This window comes from Meles meles, chromosome 1, assembly GCF_922984935.1.
Source record: "Meles meles chromosome 1, mMelMel3.1 paternal haplotype, whole genome shotgun sequence".
Lineage (NCBI taxonomy): Eukaryota > Metazoa > Chordata > Mammalia > Carnivora > Mustelidae > Meles > Meles meles.
Window position 1 is genome coordinate 176,451,108 of NC_060066.1, and position 23,812 is coordinate 176,474,919.

A 23,812-nucleotide genomic window follows, 5' to 3' on the forward strand; every position below is an offset into this window, starting at 1 on the left:
TTTTTTCAAACTGCTTTGTGGTAGAATAGGTATTATTTCTTCTTTAAATGTTTGATAGAATTCCCCCGGGAAGCCATCCAGCCCTGGACTCTTATTTTTTGGGAGTTTTTTGATTACTGCTTCAATTTCCTTATTGGTTATGGGTCTGTTCAGATTTTCTGTTTCTTCCTGTTTCACTTTAGTAGTTTATAAGTTTCCAGGAATGCATCCATTTCTTCCAGATTGCCTAATTTGTTGGTATATAGATGCTTGGAATATGTTTTTATAATTGTATTTCATTAGTGTTCATTATGATCTCTCCCCCTTCATTCATGATTTTATTAATTTGGTTTCTTTCTCTTTGTTAAGTCTGGCTAAAAGTTTTTTGAACTTATTAATTCTTTCAAAGAAACAGTTTCTAGTGTTGCTGATATGGGATACTATGCTACTGGTTTCTATTGCATTGAAATGAAATTCCCCTGCTTGATTTAGGCTTTATTTGCTGTTCTTTCTCCAGATCCTATAGATGTAAAGTTCGCTCATGTATTTGGGATTTTTTCTAATTTTTTGAGAGAGGCTTGTACTACAGTGTACTTCCTCTTAGGACTGCCTTTGCTCTATCCCAGAGGTGTTGAACCAATGTATTTTCATTCTCATTACTTTCCATGAGTTTTTAAAATTCTTTAATTTCCTGGGTGACACATTTATTCTTTTTTTTTTTTTTTTTAAGATTTATTTTTTTGACAGATATAGATTACAAGTAGGCAGAGAGGCAGGCAGAGAGAGAGAGAGAGAGGAGGAAGCAGGCTCCCAGCCAAGCAGAGAGCCCGATGCAGGGCTCGATCCCAGGACCCTGGGATCATGACCTGAGCCGAAGGCAGAGGCTTTAACCCGCTGAGCCACCCAGGCGCCCCGACACATTTATTCTTTAGTAGGATGCTCTTTAACCTCCAAGTGTTTGAGTTCCTTCCAAATTTCCTCTTGTGATTGAGTTCAAGTTTCAAAGCATTGTGATCTGAAAATATGCAGGGAATAATCTCAGTCTTTTGGTATTGGTTGAGACCTGATTTGTGACCCAGTATTTGATCTGTTCTGGAGAAAGTTCCATGTGCACTTGAGAAGAATGAGTATTCTGTTGTGTTAGGATAGAATGTTCAGATATAACTATGAAGTCCGTCTGGTACAATGTGTTATTCAGAGCCTTTGTTTTTTGTTGATCTTCTGCTTAGATGATCTGTTCATTTCAGTGAGTGGGGTGTTGAAGTCCCCTACTCTTAATGTATTATTATCAATGTGTTTCTTTACTTTGGTTATTAATTGGTCTATGTAATTGGCTTCTCCCATGTTGGGGACATAAATTTTTGCAGTTGTTATTAGATCTTTTTACTGGATAGACCCTTTAAATATGATATAGTGTCCTTCTACATCTCTTCCTATAGTCTTGGCTTAAAATCTAGTTTATCTATCTGATATGAGGATTGCTATTCCAGCTTTCTTTTGAGGTTCATTAGCATGGTAAATGGTTCTCCACTCCTTCAGTTTCAGTGTGGAGATGTCTTTAGGTCTAAAATGAATCTCCTGTAGACAGCATATGGATAGGCCTTGCTTTTTTATCTGCTCTGTTACCCTGTGTCTTTTTTTTTTTTTTAATATTTTATTTATTTGACAGAGAGAAATCACAACTAGGCAGAGAGGCAGGCAGAGAGAGAGGAGGAAGCAGGCTCCCTGCGGAGCAGAGAGCCTGATGTGGGGCTCGATCCCAGGACCCTGGGATCATGACCCGAGCCGAAGGCAGAGGCTTTAACCCACTGAGCCACCCAGGTGCCCCTACCCTGTGTCTTTTGATTGGAGCGTTTAGCCCATTTACATTCAGAGTAACTATTGAAAGATATGGATTTAATGCCATTGTATTGCCTGTAAAGTCCCTGTTTCTGTAGATTGTCTCTGTTTCTTTCTGGTCTGTGTTACTCTTGAGGTCTATCTCTGCTTACAGGATCCCCTGTAATATTTCTTGCAGGGCTGCCTTGGTAGTCCCATATTCTTTCAGTTTCTGTCTGTCCTGGAAGCTCTTGATCTCTCCTTCCATTCCAAATGACAGCCTTGCTGGATAAAGAATTCTTAGTGGCATGTTCTTCTCATTTAGTACCCCAAATATCATGCCATTCCTTCTGGCCTGCCAGGTTTTTGTGGATAGGTGTATTAGTCTGACGTTCCTCCTCCTGTACCTAAAGAATCTCTAGTCTCGAGCTGCTCTTAGGATAGCCTCTTTACTGTAAAATTTCCTGGCTTCATTACTATATGTTGAGTGTTGATCTGTTTTTATTAGTTTTAGGAGGGGTCCTCTCTGCCTCTCAGAAATGAGTAGTTGTTTCCTTCCCCCGATTAGGGAATGATTTGCTGAAATATACCTTCTTTCCCACTCTCTCTCTCTCCTCCCCTTTAGGCACACCAATAATTCTGACATTTGTTTGTTTCAAAGCATCATTAAGTTCTTGAAGCCTTTCTTCATAGGCTCTGAGTTGTCTTTCTGTCTTTTCCTCTACTTCCTTCCCATTAGCCTGTCTTCTAGATCACTTACTCTCTCTTTTGCCTCATTCACCCTAACTGTTAAAGCATCTAATTTAGACTACATCTCAATTACAGCATTTTTAAGTTTGGCCTGATTAGCTCTGATTTCTGCACTTAGAGATTCTCTACTGTCTCTTATGCTTTTTCAAGTCCAGCTGTTAACTTAATAATTGCTATCCTGAAGTCCATCTCTGGCACCGTACTTATATCCATATCAATTAGTTCTATGGCAGAGAATATTAACTCTGGTTCTTTCTTTTGTGGTGAATTCGTCCTTCTAGTCATTTTACCCAGAGAAGAATGGGTGCATGAGTGAGCAGAGTCCAAAATATCAATCCCTACCCAAGGAACATATACCCTAGACAAATCTGAGGCAGTTGGAAACCAAAACAGAAAAGCAAACAAAAACCAAAACAGAGCAAACAAGAAAAAGAGGGGGGAAAAAAGGTAGGTTGTAGGGGAGAGACTAAAATCTCACAGGGTGGACAAAGCAGGGTGATCCACTTGTTCCTGAGTGAAATTTGGTCTGTGTGTTAGAAGACCCTCCCCAAATTGCAAAGATAGCAAAACTTATCTATATACAAAAATAAAATTGGATAGAGTGAAAAAAGGCCTAAAATGAAGCACATATCTATTAAATATAGATTTAAAAAAATAAGTAACTTAAAAACATAAGTTGGTAAAATAAGAAACTAGTTGAAACAGGAAAAAGTTAAAATAAAGAAATGGAAAATTTTATAGTGAAAGAAACTGAATTGTGAGAGAAAACCCTCAAGCTCAATATATTATTTTCCCCTGGCGCTGGATTTTTACAGTCTTATGGGATCAGTAACCTACTTTGCACCTATTCTTCCAGATTGTCTTCTTGGGGGAGGGGCCTGCTGTGCTGCTTCTCAGGTGTCTTTGCCTGGGTGGAGTTGCACTGCCCCTTGCCAGGGGGCTGTGCTCAGTGTAAGCTGGTTCTCTGTGTAGCTTTTGTTCCCTGGAGGTTTTCTGCTCCTCTTTATAGAGGATCAGAATAAAAATGGCTGTGCTTGGATCTCTGGCCCAGAGCCAAATGATCGAGGTCCCCCCTCTTCAGTAAGGAACAAAGAGTCTTTACCTTTGCATATGCCAAACTCCACAGACTCTTGTGGTGCGTGCCCACTGTAATCCTCCCAAGGAGAGTCTGAAGGACTCTTGCATGTCACTGCCCTTTGTATGCCTTGGGACTGAGTGTGGTTGTGGGCTTGTGCACCGTACCTCACTCCACTGCTCCCAGGCCACGGCTGAGTGTCACCCTGTCCTTTCCGGGGCCACTGCCACCCTGAGAGCTGTGACCCAGTTGTGGATGCAGCCGTTTCATCCCTCCCAGGAGATGGTAAACAGCCCATATATTTCAGTCATTTTCATGTGTTTAGGTAGAGAGCAGTCACCCAACCAGCTTGCCATTTTGGGCAACATGAGCTGAGAGTCCCTTCCTTGTCTTGCTGACTGTAACCAGTTTCCTCTCTCCATTGCTTGGGCACTCTACTGGTTCAAGCACCCTCCATTTGTTTTGTGTCTCCTGGAATCCTGAGACCACAGTGACCCACCTAGAATTCTACCCTTTGCATCTGCTGAGCACCTTTCACAAAGTGAACATGTGGTTTATACTTGAATGCTAAGTGGAGTCTTTTACCTTTCACTCTAGATCTAAATCTTAGGAACTATGTACTTAGGTAGCCTGTAGAAAGAGTCCAGACTGGGTCTTTAGAGCCTGATGGCCTGGTGCAATAGGCCTGTCTCACCAACTCACTTACAGTAGGATTAATAGCTTAGAGAGCTCATAGCAAACTTTGTTCAGGTTTATCTACCACAGCGGGTAAGAAGTAGGAGGGAATTCAGTGCACTAGGGCATAAGTAAAAGAGAAGCTGCTGAGTTTTAGTCCCTGCCTTCTATGAAACCTAACTCAGCACAGGGTGACCTTGTGAATAATTGTAATAGTGTCTTCTTTTCCTTTGGGACAAACAAGTCTAGAATAGGGCAAAATGCTATAAGTGTTCTCATTAAAACTTCCCTTTGTTGGAAGAAGTGGCATGGGCAGAAATAGTATACCCTTATGAGCAGAGAGAGAAATTTGAAGAAATGCAGTTGAAACATTCTTCTCAGGATCCTTGAGGTCTCTAACTCCATATTTGATATGTGTCTCACTATACCCGTTAAACATGGTATGATAAGGGAAAGACTGAAATATTTCTCCTCTGTCTGTAGCTTCTTGTAACCATCCAGCAGTTCTGGTCACAAGTATCTACCTGTGCTCCTAGCCTTAGGTTTAGCTAAGAGGTGTATTGATATTCATATAAACATAGGATACTTTTTCCTTTTTCTCATTCCAGTCTGTCCCACCCTATACTGAGACCATTCCAGACACTCATCTGCCCCCATTATCCCAACTAAGAAAGATAATTTGTGGGATTTAGTTATTTGGAGGACTTTCTGAGAATGCCTCCAACTAATTCTCATTCTACTTCTATTTCCCCAAACACCTCACATTCTCTGTACAGATGTTACTCCTTGTAGTATTTTTCACTCTTTTGTGTATATCTTGCTATTTTCATTTTTGGTATATTCCCTTAGTGCAAGAAGAGTCATACCTGTAAGAGCTCTGATTTAGAATGAGAGGAAAGCTCAAGGATATCCTCTTTGGAGGGAGTTAAAGAAGCCATCTAATCCAGTCCCATTTTATGACTGGGAGAACTGAGGTACAGAAAGAAGTTAAATAGTCTATTAGGCCTTAGCTTCTTCACCCAGAATGATCAGGTTGATAATTTTGCTTCCTAGGGCTCTGGAAAGAGACAATGTGATTAAATAAGAACACATAATAAATAATAATAATAATACAGATTATTATTAATACACATAATAATTATGTGTACTGTTAATACACATAATAAATAATAAATAATAACAAGAGCTCTGGGCAGGTCACAGAGCTAGTAGTTAATGCGTGAGCCAATACTTGGCTATCATAGAACTCTTAACTAACTCCAAACCACTCAGAGCCTCTGAGCACTGCTCTAAAGGTCAGGGTGAATATGGTCCTAAACATAGTCTCATTTCAGCCTAGTTCATGTGTAAAGTAGATGTTCAATAAATCCTTTAAGTGGTTAAGACAAAATGATATAGCCCCTTTAGGAAGAAATAAACACCTTTCAATGAGGGAGGGTTTTTTTTGCTATTTTTATTTTCAGACTAGGGAAAAAAAGCCACAATGGACTTCATTTTTAAATAATTTGCTGAGATGTCATTTGAAATGGTGTTTATGAGGCGTCTTCTCATGGTGACTTTTTATTGATCAGTATTCATGAGATTTTAGCAGCATGGTAGGAAGAAAGACCTTAAATGGCCTATATATGACAGTTTTTTGAAAATTTCATATATGCAAGTCATTGTTCTTAATGGATTAATTAATTTTTTCTTCCAAAATGCTTTACAAAATAACTTTTTTGTTGTTGTTTTTACAAAGGATAGTTACCTATGGGAATATTTTACCAGTGTTTTAATAATTTTAATTGATATTAGTTTGATATATCATTCTTAGAGTAACTCATTTCTCAAGAATAAATGAATATAAGCAATGTTTCCAGTACATTATTGTAATTGCTGTTCAACTTAAATTTAATTCAAATGACTAGTATTATTAGAGTTTGTAAAAGTAAAATTATGAAGTACTGGTTTGGTAAATGTTTCTTAATAAGGGATTACTGAAAAGTGGCTCATTTTAAGAAGAAGACATTTCCCTGAAGTTATGCATCCTGGATGAAAGAAGAAACTTGTCCCCAATTAGAGCATTGATGGAGTTCACGACACATCTAATTGGATTGATGTACCAAACCCATTTATATAGTTTACTGCCTATTGATAGGTCGGTGACCACTGAGATTAGCTTGTTAACATCACACTTTGAAAAAGAATTGCAGGTATTCTCTATAGTTGATTTAATGAACAGTCAGAAACTTGGTCACTAATTCATGAAACAAAAATCAATATATCTGTAAATGAATGTATTTTTTTTTTGTTTTCTTCCATTTTGTCTACATGTATAAAATTATGTTTTGACACTTTTGCTATAAACTACTTGATGGATCACAATATATCACTATCACCACTAATTACCACATTTTGATTAATCTTATATTCTTTGGTTAATACATTTTGCTGTATTCAATATATCACTATATTGATAAACAGTAATTATAAGCATAAAGACACCTGAACTTGAAATTATCCTGAAAAATGTTATTAAGAATTATGTGAAACCAAATGTTTATTTATCTAGACATATTTAATTGCCAGGAAAGAAAGCAATTAAAAGTAGCTGCAGAGTAAGAGGCCAACCTTCGTTAAACGTGGTTTTAAGATTGTTACAGAACTTGTGGTGATGATAACATGGTGTCTTGGAGGATGTTAACAACTGTAGCAGAGTGTTAATTAAGAATGATGTAATCTGCAGCTCAGAATTATTAGTAGCATGTTAGTTTAGCTGGACAGGAGCAAAACCCAGTTTCAGTTATGATGAGGGCTCAAGTTGTATTTATAGTGGAAAGATTAACATTTTATTTTTATGCTGTTCCTGAGACAATTTAAAAATCCTGAATGAAACACAGTCAAATGTAAACATCAAGTCTCTAGCTCATTTACATATGTGCCAGATTTCCAAACTGATTGCTATTTGAACCTAATCTGTCATTGCTGCCTGCATTAGCTACAACAAACATTACATTTACATATTGATTTCTTATTTTGTTTTAGTGTAAATAATCCATAATTATAGTAAATTTGGTCTTTTGTTGACAAGAGCTCATATGACTCTGTAAGTTTAGAATGGAAATTTAAATTGCCATGTGTGATGCTTTTTAATTTAAAATCTTGATGTATCTGAAAGGATAAAAAGATCACTGTATATCATAAAATATTCCCAGAAACAAAAAGGAGAACATTTTGTAGGGCCTTTTGGAAAGATATAAATTATAAAGTATTAATGAAAAATTCAATAGCTTCTTCCAAGATTATTCTTTACATTTTTCTAATAAAGATTCACAGTAATTTGAAAGAACTTACTGTTTTTGCTTCAAATTCAGGTCATACTTAAAAAATAAAACTACTGGGGCGCCTGGGTGGCTCAGTGGTTTAAGCCGCTGCCTTCGGCTCGGGTCATGATCTCAGGGTCCTGGGATCGAGTCCCACGTCCGGCTCTCTGCTCTGAAGGGAGCCTGCTTGCCTCTCACTCTCTCTGCCTGCCTCTCTGCCTACTTGTGATCTCTCTCTGTCAGGTAAATAAATAAAATCTTTAAAAAAAAAATAAATAAAACTACTGGAAATGAACCTTCTAAGCCTATTATCTTATACTGATATTTTTGTTTAAAAGATCTTGTACAAGAAAAAAAATAGCATACACACATAGCAGGAATGAAACAAGAGATATTTTTGATCCCCATATTGCTGTTAATGCTTTACTTATTGTAACTACATAGGCAGCATTGATTTGAGAAGTATGACTTCACTGGCAACAAACTGTATGTGTCAGTGGAAATATGTATTAATTAGCAGTGGCAACAAATCCATGGTTTCCATTTGCATTGATTAAAAAGCACGTTGTATTTTTGAAGTTAAAAATATGGAACCCAAGGTGTCTGCATGGCTCAAGTCATGATCCCAAAATCCTGGGATCAAGCCACATCCATGTTGGGTTCCCTGCCCAGCGGGGAGCCTGCTTCTCCCTTGCCGCCCCCCTAAACTTGTGCTTGCTCTCTTTCTCTCCATCTCAAATAAATAAATAAATAAATAAATAAAATCTTAAAAAGAAAGAATTAATTGCAAGAATGGTAGTTATCAGACTGTTCAAGTATTTATTTTTGTGGTTTACATTTTTTATAGATATATAATTTACATACAATAAATGCACAATTGTTTTTGCACATTCATTTACAATTAAATTTTTTTTTATTTGAGTGTAGTTGACACAGAATGTTATATATTAGTTTCAGGTGTACAACATAGTGATTCCACAAGTTTATATATTATGCTGTGCTCACCACAAGTGTAGCTACTGCAGTCTTTCACCGTACATTGCTATTATAATATCATTGACCGTATTCCTTTCCTTACACTATGCTTTTTATTTCTGTGACTTATTCATTCTATAACTGAAAGCCTGTATCACCTACTCCCTTTAACCCATTTTGCCCATACCCCAACCAAAAATGCACAGTTCTTAAATTTCTTCCAGTTACAAGAGTTTTGACCAAAGCATATTGTTTTCTACCATGGATTTTAAAGAGTGAGATTCTGATTTGGATGTGTATCTAAATATGTGATTAACAGCCATTTAGAAGCTTATACTCAACTGATAGCAGCTGTTTACATGGTACTATGAATACAGAAGCTCTAAAAGCCATTATATTAGTCAACTCAGGCTGCTATAACAAAATACCATAGACTGGGTGACTTAAACCACAGACATTTATTTCTCATAGTTATGAGGCTGGGAAGTTCAAGATCAAGAAAGGTATGGGCAGATTTGTTTCCAGTTGAGAGCCCTCTTCCTGGCTTATAGATGGTTGCCTTCCTGCTGTGTCCTCACTTGGCAGAGAGAAAAACCTCTGGTTTCTCTCCACTTCTTGTAAGGACACTGATCCCATAATGGAGCCCACCCTCATGATTTAGCTAAATGTAACCTTCCAAAGGCCCTACCTACAAATACCATCACATTGGGGATTAGGCTTTCAGCTTGTGAATTTAGCAGGGTGGGGAAGGAAGGATGGGACAAAAACATTCAGTCCATAAGAGCCCTGAAACCTAAGTCTGAATTTGCTGTGCTTCCTAGTTTGGTTGTTTAATCGTGATAGGTTTATACCTTATAAGAATATTTCTCTTAGAACTAGTAACTCTTTTAATAGGAAGACTGTGGTATAGCCCGGCCAAATTTGCTAGCTGAAGAATTTAAGAGGGAATTCTTGATTCAAGGGCTTGCTGGAAAGGAAATCCTTCAATTACTGTTATTATCTTTGATGCAGGATACCCTGCCTACTACTGTGCTACCCTATGAAATGGACCTGCTGCTATTTGGCAGGAATAAAGCCATTCTTCTTAATCAGGAATTACCAGCAGGTATATAGCTACATGATGATCAAATGATTATTTCACTACCATAATGAGGCTTTAAGTTAACCTTGAAAAATCACTGCATCATACATATTAAATAGCCACGTGCTTTCTGTGTAAGTGGATCACTAAAGTGCTTTCTCAGTGTGAAATAAACTCAGTCGAGACAGTAGACTGTTACATTTATTTCATAGCCTTGCTTTTACCAATACTTGATCCATAGAGGCTAATAATTTATGACTTTTCATGTCCACATGTAATAAAAGTGTATCTAGCTTCAAATTTATTTACTGGGGCCTGTGTGTTAAAATTTGCTACACATTATTTTCCCTTTATTAAAAAAAGATGGAGGGGAATATAAAATGTATTAAACTAACCCAGAGAACTTATTAGAAGACAGATATATTATAGATGGCTTCTTGATTTCTGATAAATACTCATGGTTAAATTGAAACAGGATCACCCCAGGCAGAGGTGGACATTCTGCTAATGAAAGGGCACTAGAAGTGTAAGACTTCTGGACAAAAAAGAAAGCAGAGAAGGGGTGTTCTACCAGATTACCTAGAAATTCTACCAGATTATCTAAATATCTACCAGATGCCTAGAAATTCTATTTCTAGTGTTGTGTTGGTGACTTCAATATTAATGGTTAGTTATAATATTGAGAATTTTAAGGGAGTGAGCTTCCTACCTTCCTTCCTTGCCATAGTTCTCTGTCTTGTATCCTCCCCTGCCATTTTAAAGATTTTACTTATTAATTTCTTTATTTAGAAGGGGAGAGTGTGAGTCGGGGGAGGGACAGAGGGAGAGGGAGAGAATCCATGCTGAGCATGGAGTCCAGTGCAGGGCTTGATACTGTAACGCCGAGAACATGACCTGAGCTGAAATCAAGAGTCAGAGGCTCAACTGATTGAGCCACCTAGGCCTCTATCCCCCAACCACCTCCCTGCCAATTTTAAAATGAAGAAACAGGCTAGGGGAGTTATGAGATAGCTTATATGAAAATATCTAACACTTGGTCTACTATTGCATAAAAATATTAGTGTTCATTGTATTATATTGTAGTGTATTATATTTTTGCACATAGCCACTAGCTTTAAGCTTGGAGCAATGTATGTGATTCTTAACTACAGTTTAAATGTTAAATTTCACTCTGAATTTGAAGGTAGAGTAATGCTAAGTATTAACAGCTCTTGCCTGTTTATAAAAACAAAGTCATCTTTTTTTTTTTTTTAAGATTTTATTTATTTATTTGAGAGAGAAAGAGAAAGGGAGGGAGCACCTAAGAGTGGGTGGAGGGACAAAGAGAGAGAGAGAGAGAGAGAAGCAGACTCACTGCTGAGCAGGGAGCCTGATTTGGGGCTTAATACCAGGACCTTGAGATCATGACCTGAGCCAAAGGCAGTTGCTTAAATGACTGAACCACCCAGGTGCCCCACAAATCATCTTCTTGTTGGTAATGCAAATATTCTAATTTAAAGGAAAATCATGATGAAGAATAAAAATTAAAAACCCTACAATGAGGAGAGTATAGATACTCTATTGAAACCATTTCTTGCTATGGGTTAAAAATTCAAACTATTTTTAAAAGGTTATACATTTGCATATACCTTTCTCTAATTGAAGAGAAAACATAACATTTAAAACAAATTATTTCGTGGTATTTCTCACCTACCCACTTTGGTTGGCAGTCGTCCTCAGAGCTACTCTAAAGGTCAAAAGTTGAAGTAGCATGAATGACTTTGCATTTTGAAGTAAAAGAAACTGCTTGAAGGTGGATTATCTGAGGCTAACTATGCTAGCCAACCTTTAGAAGACACTTAGAAAATTGCTCCTAGGTGCAGTAACAGGTGAGGATTCAATTCATTCTGCTAAGTTGCAGCTAGAATCAGTTGCCTCGATAATATTTTAGCAATAAAGTCTTTGCAAATTATGCCAATGACCACAGTAAATTCTTTACTGCTTTCACCCCTCTTTCATTTCAGTCCCTGTCCCCCACCTCAAGGAAAAACCCCTCAGAAAACTAAGACACAAACTTACTCAGTTGATATACCAGCTTCTGTGGAAAGACTCAGGTTAAATTCAGCTATTCTTCTGCTTTATTTCCATAGCAGCTTGGGAGAAGTGGTATTAGAGTTCTTAGCAAACAGTACCAAAGAGGAGTTGTAAATTTCCTTGTCTCCCAATCTCTTAATAAACTCAGTGAAGGCAGAACTGTGATTTTACTGGGCTCCCTTCCCCAGTACCTAGAGAACAAATCCTGAGTTAGACCTGGGTCACTCACTTACTTTGTTACTTACTTTGTGTGTGTCATGAGGCAAGTAATACAACATCAGTTTTTTCATCTGTAAAATGAAAAATGATAGTCATAACTTCATAAAGTTGACATGAAGTTCTTAATGCCTGATACATGGTAGCACTCACCAAAGCTAGCCATCATTGTTAATGGCTAAGTAAATGAGTCAGGTCACAGATAATACTCCTCCAGATGAACCATTCTCACAAGGAGCATGAATGTGGTATATGAACCCCAAGCAAGACCCGTGTGAAAAAGGACACTGTGAGTGAGTCTGGATAACATTAGGCATAGTATATAATTATGTTCAGTGCATCAAAAAAAGTTTTATTCTCTATGAATTCCTGTAGAGGAATGGAACTAAAAAATGAAAAACCACAAAAACACTATAGATCTTTTTATTAATGTTTTGTTACTCTAAAAACACTCAAAAGTGTTCTATTTCATATGCAATAAAAATTTCCACTTGGAAGAAAAATTCCTGCTTGACTTTATAAATTTAATATTCATTGTTCTATGAAGGATTAATATCCTTTTCCTGAAGAGGAAACTGAGAATTTATAGAATAATTAAGTACCTAAAATGAGGCCTTATGTGGTAGTCATTCAGCAAATATGTTTAATGTATGATTGACTTTTCAAAATCAAACAACTAGCAAGTAGTGGAGCAGGGACTCAAATCTGGCTCTATGACTTTCAAGCAGTTTAAAGCTATAAATGTTTTCTCTGGCCAACTTAACCTCTGCCAGGACTATCAAGAAATTATAGAACTAGACTAAAGTGATAAGGTTTTGTTGTTTTTGTTTTTTTGGGGGGGGGAGGGGCAAAGAGTGAGGGAGAGAGAATCTTAAGCAGACTGTGCCCAGTGTGGAGCCCAACACAGGGCTCAGTCTCTAGACCCTGAGATCATAACCTGAGCTGAAATCAAGAGTTAGACACTTAACTGATTGAGCCACCCAGATGCCCCAAAAGTGATCTTCTAAAGTAGTCCGGAGGTTAATGCTCATGCTGGCAAACCTTTTTGCGAAGTTATTGCACAAGTCTGCCAGTCAAGATCAAGAAACATATCTAAGGAATTGCATAAAGGCAAGCACTAAAGGTATTAAATATATGTGTACATTCATATGTAAAGATAGAGGAGGATCTATATAATCATCAAAATTATACAATTCTGAGCTGCTTACCTTGGATTTGTAGCCCCATAATGGTGGTCTTTAATTTTTTTAAGTTTTCTTTTTCACAAACCCTTCTTCACATTTCCTTACACTTCTTCCTCATTGCCTTCTACATCTTTTTCTATATTTTCCAGACTCCATCTCTCCTCAAACTAGTCTATGCCTGAAATCATCCTCCATAGCTACCTGTCAAATCACTGTCCATTCTTCATATTACTTTAGAGTATTGTCTCCTTTCTTCACAATCTTCACAACTCTTTTAAATTCTGTGAATAGTCTATCCTGACTGTTACAAATAATAAGAATCAAATAATTATAGGAAGAATGAATTCTGAACTCCTGGCAGGCAGGAGTCTTATTTATCTTTGTATCCCTAAAGCAGCCTAGCCATTTGGGAGATATGATGCTGTAAAGAACAGAATTAAATATAGTTTAGAAACTTGGTTTCGTCTTTTTGTAGCTGCATGACCTTGGGCAATTACTTAACCTTTCTGAACCACAATTTTGTGAATAAAATGGTACTTAACAGTTAGGCTCAAAAAATATGCAGTTATGGGGTGCCTGGGTGGCTCAGTGGGTTAAAGCCTCTGCCTTCAGCTCAGGTCATGATCTCAGGGTCTTGGGATCGAGCCCCGCATTGGGCTCTCTGCTCAGTGGGGAGCACTGTCTGCCTCTCTGCCTACTTGTGATCTCTGTCTGTCAAATAAAAAAATGCAGTTATATGCAGTTCAGAATGTGCAGAACTATTCCTTAATTGTATATAGGATTCAATTAAATCGCCTTTGAATATGCTAGTTGCCAAGGGAAATACTGATGAGTAATACACTATTTATCCTGAAAAGGCTTATAGTCTTGAATTTAGGACTTCCACACATGAAACAAAGCAAACTATACAGAATATGCTATTATTAAGTATTGAATGAATTATATGATAAAGGAATTCAGAGAAGAGGGAGTCTATAATAAATACAAGTGGTAGGCCATGAAGTGGCCTGAAACCTGTGCAGTGTTGGGATAGTTGCAAAAGGGGATGAGAACAACGTGAACAGAGATTGAATTGAGTATTGTGTGAAGAAGTTAGCCAAACTCTAGAGCAAAAGCCAAATCTTGGAGAACAGTTGCAAAGTAGGTCTACCTATGAAAGGCCCTGAAATTCCAAATAGGCTCCATTACTTGCCACTTTTGACCCCAAGTTCATTTAATATACAAATACCGAACTTTAACCCAACCTACTGTTTGAGCCTCATGACACTCCTCTCACACATCCTTTACTGTGATTGTAATGAACTTTTCACAATTTCCTCAACATTGTGATTTTTCTGGCCTTACTACACTTAATGTCTCAGTATCACTTGGCATAATTGCTCATGCTCTCCTAATTAAAACAGTTACTTATACTAGACTTTCTTAGTCTTTCTCTTATCTCACTGACCATTTATCAATCTCCTTTGCTCTGACTCCTCCTCCTCTGCTTGATTTCAAATGATTGGAATGCTCAGGTCTCCATCGTGGCCTCTCTCCTTTTCTCTAAACAACTTATTTCTCTAGGTTATTTCTTTTGCTCACAAAATCTGAATACGTTCTATGTGCTATGAACTCGTTTGCTGTGAGGTGTGTTTGTTGACATTCACCTCTGTATGGATGTACATGATATCTCTTTTTGGATATGTAATAGGCATCTTAAACTTAATATATCCAAAACTTCACTCTTAATTTCCCCACCCAACCTGTTCCTACCCCAGTTTTCCTTGTTGAATGCAATTCCATCCTTCCATTTGCTTAGGCCAGAGACTTGGGGTTTTGTTTTTCTCTCCTTCCATTAGTAATTTATATGGCTTCTACCTCTAAAAGATATCTGAACCTGACAACACTTCACCCTCTTTGCCTCTATTACCTCTACTAAAGTAGTCTAAGTCACCATCACTCCTTGAGACTAGCCTCCTAAGTCTCCTAGCTGTCCCTGCCTTTGCTCTTTCTTCACCATAGCCTGAGCAGCCGAAATAATATTGTATACATGTAAATGTAAGTCAGTTCTTAACTATTTCCCTGTGTAAAACCTCCAGTGGCTTTCCGTTGCAATTACTATAAATATCAAGTTCTTTACTATGGTCTGCAAGGACCTACATGATCAGACTATTGCTATCTCTTTCTTATCATACCAGCCTCAACTTAAATGGCACTTCCTCAGAGATGCCTTCCCTAACTATTCTGTTGAAAACAATTCCCTTCACTCTGCCCTTCTGTTACCTTTTTAATTGTAATCCTGTTTTATTTACTTCACAGCACTTAGTATTTTCTCAAATTACTTACTCATTTATTTGGTTATTGTCTATCTCCTTTACTGGAATGTAAGTTTCATGAACGCAGGGATCATATTTTTCTTGTTCACTACTGTATCCCTAGCAGCTAGAGCAATGTCATAAATGTACATAGGTGCTCAATAAATACATGTTAACTGAGTGAATGAACATGCTGTGTTCTTCCACTTTTATTTTCTTGTCTAAAAAATGCCACCCTTCTCTCTTTCCCAAATGAAGCTAAATTTCATGCCTTTCAAATGATAAATACAAAGATCCTACTGATCCTTCATATTTCAACTTGCATTTTTCTTCTCTGAAGCTTTCCCTAACTATTCCCCTCTTTCACTTTTTTTCAATTTCTCAGTTCCACCTATTACATTTTACTCTGGCTATTTATATTATCTGTCTACCCTTTTTAGATTATAAAGTATTTTATGGATAGGACCTGTGTATTTGGGTTGGTTTCCTTAATGCCTGGAATAATACAAGGCATTGACTTAATGTTGAAAGACATGAATCAAAATAAAAATCTTAATCCCCTGGTAGTTTTCCAGAAAGTAACATTGCTTTCAGAGAATACAAAGATGAGTAAGACTCTTGCCTTCTGGAAATTCACAATTTACTCATTGTTCAGTAAATATTTATCTACAGTGTGACAGGCATTATGCTTAACTGCTAAGGATACAGTGACAAAGCTTTTTGCCTAAAGAAACTCTATTTTAGTTGGATATCATTTCCTTTGATTTTGATCAGTAATATTTCATGCTATATTTTGGTGTTTCCTAGGTATTTTTAGTCTATAATTAACCTGGGAACTCTATGAGAGACAATGAGAGAGAAAATTAACTTCTTAATCCTAATTGTATGTTGCATGTATGTTTATTGTATAGTTATAGAATAGCAAAGGAGGATTAATGAAGGCCAAAACTGTGTAGCACACCCAAATTGTTTCCCCAGTTCCACAAGCATGGCACAGTTATACTTAAGGCTGCTAGTATAGATTATTTATACACAACTGTGGCAGATTTTTATTTTCAGTGTTGATAGTGCTTTTTAATATTGTCATAAACAAGTAGAACCACGACTTATGTTTCTTGGTTAATTTCATTTACTCTTTGTAGTTGTGACACGTTTCTAACATTTTGGTTAATGTTGCTCTGAATTCTCCAATTTCTAAATTCTGTGTATTCCTGAGTTCTAAGTGAAAGCACAGATGTTTTGAAGTAATTTTGCAGTTAAAGTTCTGTAGATTTCAGTATTTTCTGAATTTTGAGTTAAACCGTATTTCTATTCTTATACAACATTCATGAGGATAAGTAATATTTTATATTTCACAAGAACCAGAGTCTTTGAATATACATCTTAGTAGCATGTTTGGAATTTTATATAATTAAAAAATTTGGTTCTCTCGGAGGAAATACATACGCATATGACTTCTAGAAAATTCTTATGTATACACAGAGTTTAGAATTGAAATTTAAAAACAACTTGGTAGAGAAGGAGTTAACAGGTTAGCTCCCCTTGGTTGCTCTTTGCATCCTCTCTTGCCTTTAGGAGCTGAAAAGATGATAACATTGGGCCCGGACATGCCTGTGTGGAGGTTATGGTACTCCTGGGGTTTTTGCAGCTAGCTGTAAAGCAAGCTAGAACATGTTCATCTCAGAGTTCCTTGTTTTTCTTTCAACCCTTTCAGTGCCCTGCAGGAATCATTAAATCAAAACTTCATGCTGATCATCACCCACCGAGAAGTCCAGCGGGAGTACAACCTGAACTTCTCAGGAAGCAGTACCATTCAAGAGGTGAGTTATGTCTCACAGCTAAGGAATAAAGGTAGCTCATTATAGCTAATGTTGACCCTGTTAAAGAGGGCTTATCTGTTCTAGTTGGAAACTCTCTTTATGTTTCATTATTGGGTTCTTAATTTTAATTAACTGGAGCATCAATGATTACTGTAGATATATTAAACGACTTGACCTAGAAAAATAGATGTTATAAATGAGAGCTCTTAATAAATCTTAAAATAGTCAACTTAAAACCTTGCTTAAAAATTACTCATTGTTATATAATGTATTTTATGGTTTTCTAGTAGTAAGTCAAAATATTAATTTGGAAATTGTTGACAGCATACATTTTTTAATATGCCTATATTTTGTTTGAGGTTGCTCTCAAATATATTATTTATAATATGTACACTGCCTTTTTCCAAAAGGAGTTTGAGGAGGCTTTTCTTTAGTAGCTCAATCCCAACATTAGGCAGTGTTTGTGAGATGCTGTTGGAGATGCTGTTGACAGTTTTTAGCTTAGAATATCTGAGATATAGTGTCAATATTTTCTTTAACATGGCCAACCAGGGCCACTGTTTCAAAAAAGAACCGCCCCCAAGAGAGAAAAGGTACCTTTTTGCCTGTGGCCCCACCTACTTAAAAGCCAGTAATTTATCTCCGTCTGGGGAAAATGTATAAGGCTTTGACAGGACTTGTATTTAGAAACACTGAGATGACGATTATGACAATTACGTCTTGTTAATTGTGAAGACAACAATCATTTGCATACTAATATTTTTATAAAGATAATTAGGCTTAATCTTGGATTATTTCATAAATTTTTTCTTGGTCTGCATTGCTTAATAATTATTAATGTTATATTGAAAGAATGAGTTGTTTTCACCCAATCATTTTTCAGATGTATATGAATTATTTTAGTAGTGGTTAGACTATTAATGGTTTCCTTTTTGGATGTTTTGTCAATGAATTTCAATTTCTGAATTTGCCATAAGTAGTTCATTGTTTGAAGTTTATTTTCTCTGTTTATCACTTGAATAGTTTGTTGACTAGTAACTAAAATCTTTAAAACTTTTCTTGACCCCTACTTTGAATAGTAAGTTTGAGTTATTTGATTTTTTATTCCAGAATTTTAAACATATCGGTTGGCATTTCATTTTAACCTCTATAATGTGTGTTCTAGTCTCTAAAATTTCAATTCCTTGGAGAATCATTGATGCTTTTATTTTAGAAATAATGTTTAACTATGGCACTATACCACATTTATTCTGGTAACTTCGTGGTAGTAAAATTTAAATTCTATATTGGATGTAATTAAATAAGGCAATTTAGTTTCAAAACAACTCCCTTTTAATCAAGAAAAGCAAAAATAATACAAAGTAAATTTCATTTTGTTGTTGATTTACTTTTTTAAATTGAAGACTAGTACAATGTATGATAGACAAATGCACACTGCTTTATTTTTCTTTCTGATTGAAATTTTTATAGCCAGAGTTTTTACTTTTTTTTTTAAGATTTTTTTTTAAACATTTCTATAGTTTGAGTGTGTTTCAACTTTCTCCCACAAGAGGGCAGAAAGGACTATTAAACTGATAGTCTAAAAATGTCATTCAGTGTTTTCAAATTAGCTTCTCTTATATTAACAAAAAGGAGCATAATGGCCAAGTTATTGTTTGATTTACAGATAATTGGCATATTGCAGGGAGGAGACTTAATTTCACCCTTTTAAATTAAACAGGGAGATTTAAAAAGACATAAAATATTCATTAATGTTCGGTGATTATAAAGTAGTGGCATATATTTATTTTGCCTTTATTACTGTTTCGATGGGAAAATACTGCAAATATTTCCGAAATCGAGTTGGCCATACTGACAAGTTGAAATGTTTAAGCAGCGTTAATGCAATCTGCTCACACCTGATTTCCTATGCAGAATGATTCAAAATGACTACATCAATTATTAAAAGAAATATTTAAAATTCTGTAAATGTGCCATTGTGCGCCACAGTTGGCTGAAACTGTTCTCCATGGCCTGCTATTTAGATTATCAAATATATTTTAAGCTTCAAGGACTTGAAAACAGTAAAGCTTTTTCATACTATTTCCTAAATAGAAAAATGTCCCAGAAATATTTTTGCAAAGACAGATATTCTTATGTATTTCTTCACAAGAGTTTGATTTCTTCTTTTTCTTTTTTTCCCCTTTTTAAGTTTATTTAAAATAATATTTGAAATTTTAGGTGCCAGGACAAAATAAATGCAATTTCTAGTATCAGTGCTTTTTTGAATAGACATTTGCTTATAGGCTCTTTTATTCTGTACAATTTAGAAAAAAAGAATATAGGATTATGGTCTCTGGGTCTAGGATCACACTCTGTAGGCCTCGTCCTAAGACTTTTCTTCTTCAATTTATGGAATATTTGGGGACTAGGCAGTGGTTCAGGAGGAATAGTTGCTCTGATGCTACAGCCCTGCAACCCAGAGTGACACTTAGGTATGTCCTTTTTTGTTGTATGATTGAAAATCAGTTTGCAACACAATAAAAATACAATTTTGATATGATTTTGCAGTATAATTTTATAAATGCTAGAATTTTTGCTACTAATATGGAAGTTTAATGATGCCATATATCTTAAATTATAAATTAATTTCTGTCATTAGTTTTAGAAATATCTTTTCAGTGTTGTTTAATAGTTCCAAGGATGAATTCTGACCAATATATGAGGGAAAGGAAGTAAAAATCACCTGATTTTTTTTCCAGGGTAAGAGTATATTATTTTTGCTATGGGTGAAAAAACAGCCCGTTTTTTGCTATTTTTAAATCTTGAAAGCCTTGTGTATGTTAAAAAAAAAAAAAAAGCTTTTGCAGTATTTTTCCCCCAGAGACAAATTTATATTAAATGAAATAGGATTGAAAAAGGCACTATGATTTCAACCTTTAACTAAACAAAATACATTTTTTAAAATACTGAATTAGAAAATAGAACTTAGATGCAGTTTGAATTTCAAATAAACTCTTCAGTGACCATATGTTCATGCAAGTTAGTGGTGATAAACCGTAGTTGCACAAGTGTTTGTTCATTCTGGCTCTGTGGTCTCTTGCCTTACAATGCATGACTTATGTCCTTTGGGTGCTCTAGATTTTAATTTAAGCTAGTTAGATATTGAGGATTTTTTTAAGCTCTTTACAAATCATTCCACTTACATTATCCTTCTATTTGAGGAAAAGACAGTGATAGTATAAAAGGGTCAGACTGGAAAGTTGCAAATAGTCATAGAATAAAAATCTTTTCTCTTTTTCCATTTCAATAAATAGTGTATGAAATTATCAGATAATATGACAATTACTTCATTACTGTCTTTCCACCCTTTTGGGCCCTGAAGTAGCTACTTGCCACACTTTAAAACAGTGAATTTCTTTGAAAATTTAAACAAGCTTACCTTATTTTAATGAATTTTTTACACTGAGAATTTAGATTTTTAAACAGTTGATTATACAGATTCTAGTAATACTGTCTAATACTATTAAAATCTGTGATTACAAATGCACTTGGGATTGGTTCAATTAAGGGAAAAAGATTGATTTGCCTAGCACAAATCCTAAACCCAGGTGTGGAAAAGGAGATGAAGTCCCTGAAATCAAGCCAACTTTTCTTGGAAACTAATTCTTTGTTGTCCATATTACTATTGCAAAAGCTTCTATTAGGCAAAATACCCACTTTCTTTGCAGATGTCATACAAACTTAAGGAATACACACATGACCCAGAATAACAATAATAAGAAACCTAAGTATTTTTTATATGGAATCATGGAGTATTACTTATCTGTTATAGTGAGAAGCATGATAAATAGCTATTGGAATTATTTAAATCCTCTTCCAAGTTTCACTTTACCCTAGAATTCTCACTGTTCTTATTAATGTTGATTTAGTTCTTAAGGGGAGTAAAAGGGGAAAACTGATGACCTATAAAGGTGTATCTTGCATAGAATGGTGAAAGATTTCACTACTAATATTAGTGATTGTCAAGTGAGAAGCCAGTAGTTTGAATTGGCGACAAGAAGTGAACTAAATACATAAATCATACCAGTCTTTAAAAATAATCTTGGCTAAATAATTGTGAAATCATAATGTTTGTTCTGATTCTGCAAATTTGAAACTTGCATTGGGTTTTGTGCCTATTTTTCTACTTGCTACTTTCTGAACTTACTTGAGTAACGTGTATTTTAAACTATTCTCCTTTGATGCTGGAGATCATTAACGATATTAAATATGTAGTTTTTTATACATTGTACTAATAAGCAATTTTCTGGTATTGGGTTGACTACAACTACTTACTAACATGCCTTTCTGTAAATGTTTTAAGTATAGTTGTTTTTTTGTTTGTTCGTTTTGTTTGTTTGTTTGTTTGTTTTCCAGTTCAGAGAGGGTGGGGATGCTGGCACAGAACTGAAGAGTAGAGTAGCTGAGAATGTGCATATGCAAGAGGGTAAATTAAATTGTGTGCTTATTTAATTAAAAGTTTAAGTGGTTTATAAATTTACTTCAAGATAAATGGCATATATAAATTCAATTAGAATGAACCATTTTAATTAGCATATATCATAGTTTGATTTTTTTTAATTTGAAATTACAAATGACATCTTAGCAAGAATGGATATAAGTTGTTAAGCAATTGGGCAATCAATTCAAGCCTTTATTCAGCTTTCAGAAAAGGACATTATGAGTGTCTTTTAATATGCATGTATATTATTCATTTCAAGTTGAATTTTATAATCTGTTCAAGTCATACTAACTACTATAAGTGAACAAATTGCTAATGATCATTTTATAAATATTGAAGTTACCTGTGATTCTTAGTAAATCATCCCCTTAAGAAATAGTTTAAGTAATATTTACAGTGCAGCCCTTTGGAACTGACAAGTCTCTCTCCAAAAGTATTTTAGAATAATCTTCCTGGGAAATTTTTTTTTAAGCCCATGTAGGTATTTTTAATTTATTTTCCAAGAAGATAGAAACAATGAAATTTTGTTAAGAATTAAAGGCAATGCTTTAGTCCTTTGTTATTTAAGATATGTGTATCCTAACATCATCTTAACTGGCCATGTTTCATAATCTGAGATTTGTGTGTTGGTAGTTTTGAAATGTCTGGGTTAAGAGAAATTATGTTCAGTTATCAGAAACTAATAAACATAAGACATTTTTATATGCAAGAAAAGGCAGAGAGTAAATAATTGCACTGGTGACCAATACTGTAATAATCCTGTTTTACAATATGCACTTGACAGGTTGTAATAGTGCTAATTGAAGAGACTAATTCACACTTGCTTCATTCTATTCAAAGGCAAAATCAGCAGCTTGTTTTGCTTTTGACCAGATGGTCCTCATGAACACCTACTGTGCACTTTAAGTGCTTTACTAGAATTACAAAGGCTGGGGGCTGCGTTCGACTCCAAATGATTTGAGAAGAGAGAGAGAGACAGAGAGAGAGAGGGGGAGAAAAAAAACCCTCTGTGCTCAATGGATTTGGTGCAAGTAAATTAATTCTAGTGGACCCATTACACACTGAGCCCCCTTTTCAAAGCTCTGAGCCTCCTCGCTTGCTCTGTAGCAATGAGAAAGAGAAAGAGAAAGGCAGATTACTGCAAACAGAAATAAAAAAAAGGGCTATGAAAGGGAGAAAAGAGGCCTTGAAGCCTTTCATATCATTTGAGTTTTTCAAGTGCGTTATTTTTGGGGAGGGTGGATATATGAAAAGCCAATTGGAGTTTTTTTTGTTTTAAAGTGCGCTATTTAAGCACCATGAATATAGGCGCAAGAGCAACAGTTGACTGAGTTTACTGTGGTGAAGCTTTGTGTCCAAGGATGAATCAAATTCATTATATTCAACTCTTTGTGTTTTAACATGAATGTAGGGTTAGTTTCACAAGACTGTGTCTGTTTAGGATAATTATAATTTAATATTTTCCTTTCATAGAGTTATCACTGTAGATGTCTAAAATTTTTAATCAAAGCAGATTTTGTACATTGACTTTGAAGCACCCTGACAGTTTAAAATTCAAAGGAAAGCTTTTTTAGTTTTCAAAAGAAAAGAAAGGCTCATTCTAATGGCATTGAAGCAGAGATTATTATAACTAATTAGAAGTCACACATCTGTTAGCTTTTGGTTTGTGACTTACTTATGTATTTTTTAAGTAAAATTTATACTTTAAAAATATATTGCTGTTATTGAGTGAACCCAAAAGGATAAAATGCACTTAATAGAGAGCCACTTATTTGATGAGTCAACCATTTTTGCAAATTTCTGCATGGCCCCATAAAAATATGTAGTATATTAAAGTCTATTAAATGTGAACGGAATTGTATAATTAATAACCTGAAATTGGAATATACTTCCAAACAAAATATTTTCATATAGTTCTTGTTGACATAATTCTAATTATTAACCAAAGTTATTATGACACAACAAGAAAATTAGCAAGCCCAGTTTGTGCAGATTTATGGTTATCCTTAAAGCTGTTTATTATGTACAGTTGTAATTTGGAATACGGATACTGTAAAATAATGGATTCTTCTAAGTATGTGGGTTAG

General features: G+C 35.4%; 1 protein-coding gene across 3 annotated transcripts in view; it reads left to right on the forward strand.

Annotated features, from left to right (window-relative positions):
* FAF1 (Fas associated factor 1) overlaps window positions 1-23,812 on the forward strand; it is a 495,897-nt gene that overhangs the window by 220,629 nt on the left and 251,456 nt on the right. For all 3 annotated transcript variants that reach the window (XM_046003527.1, XM_046003533.1, XM_046003539.1), the window contains exon 7: window positions 17,137-17,242. In XM_046003527.1, the coding sequence (XP_045859483.1) occupies window positions 17,137-17,242 (106 nt within the window). The remainder of the gene's footprint in view (window positions 1-17,136; window positions 17,243-23,812) is intronic.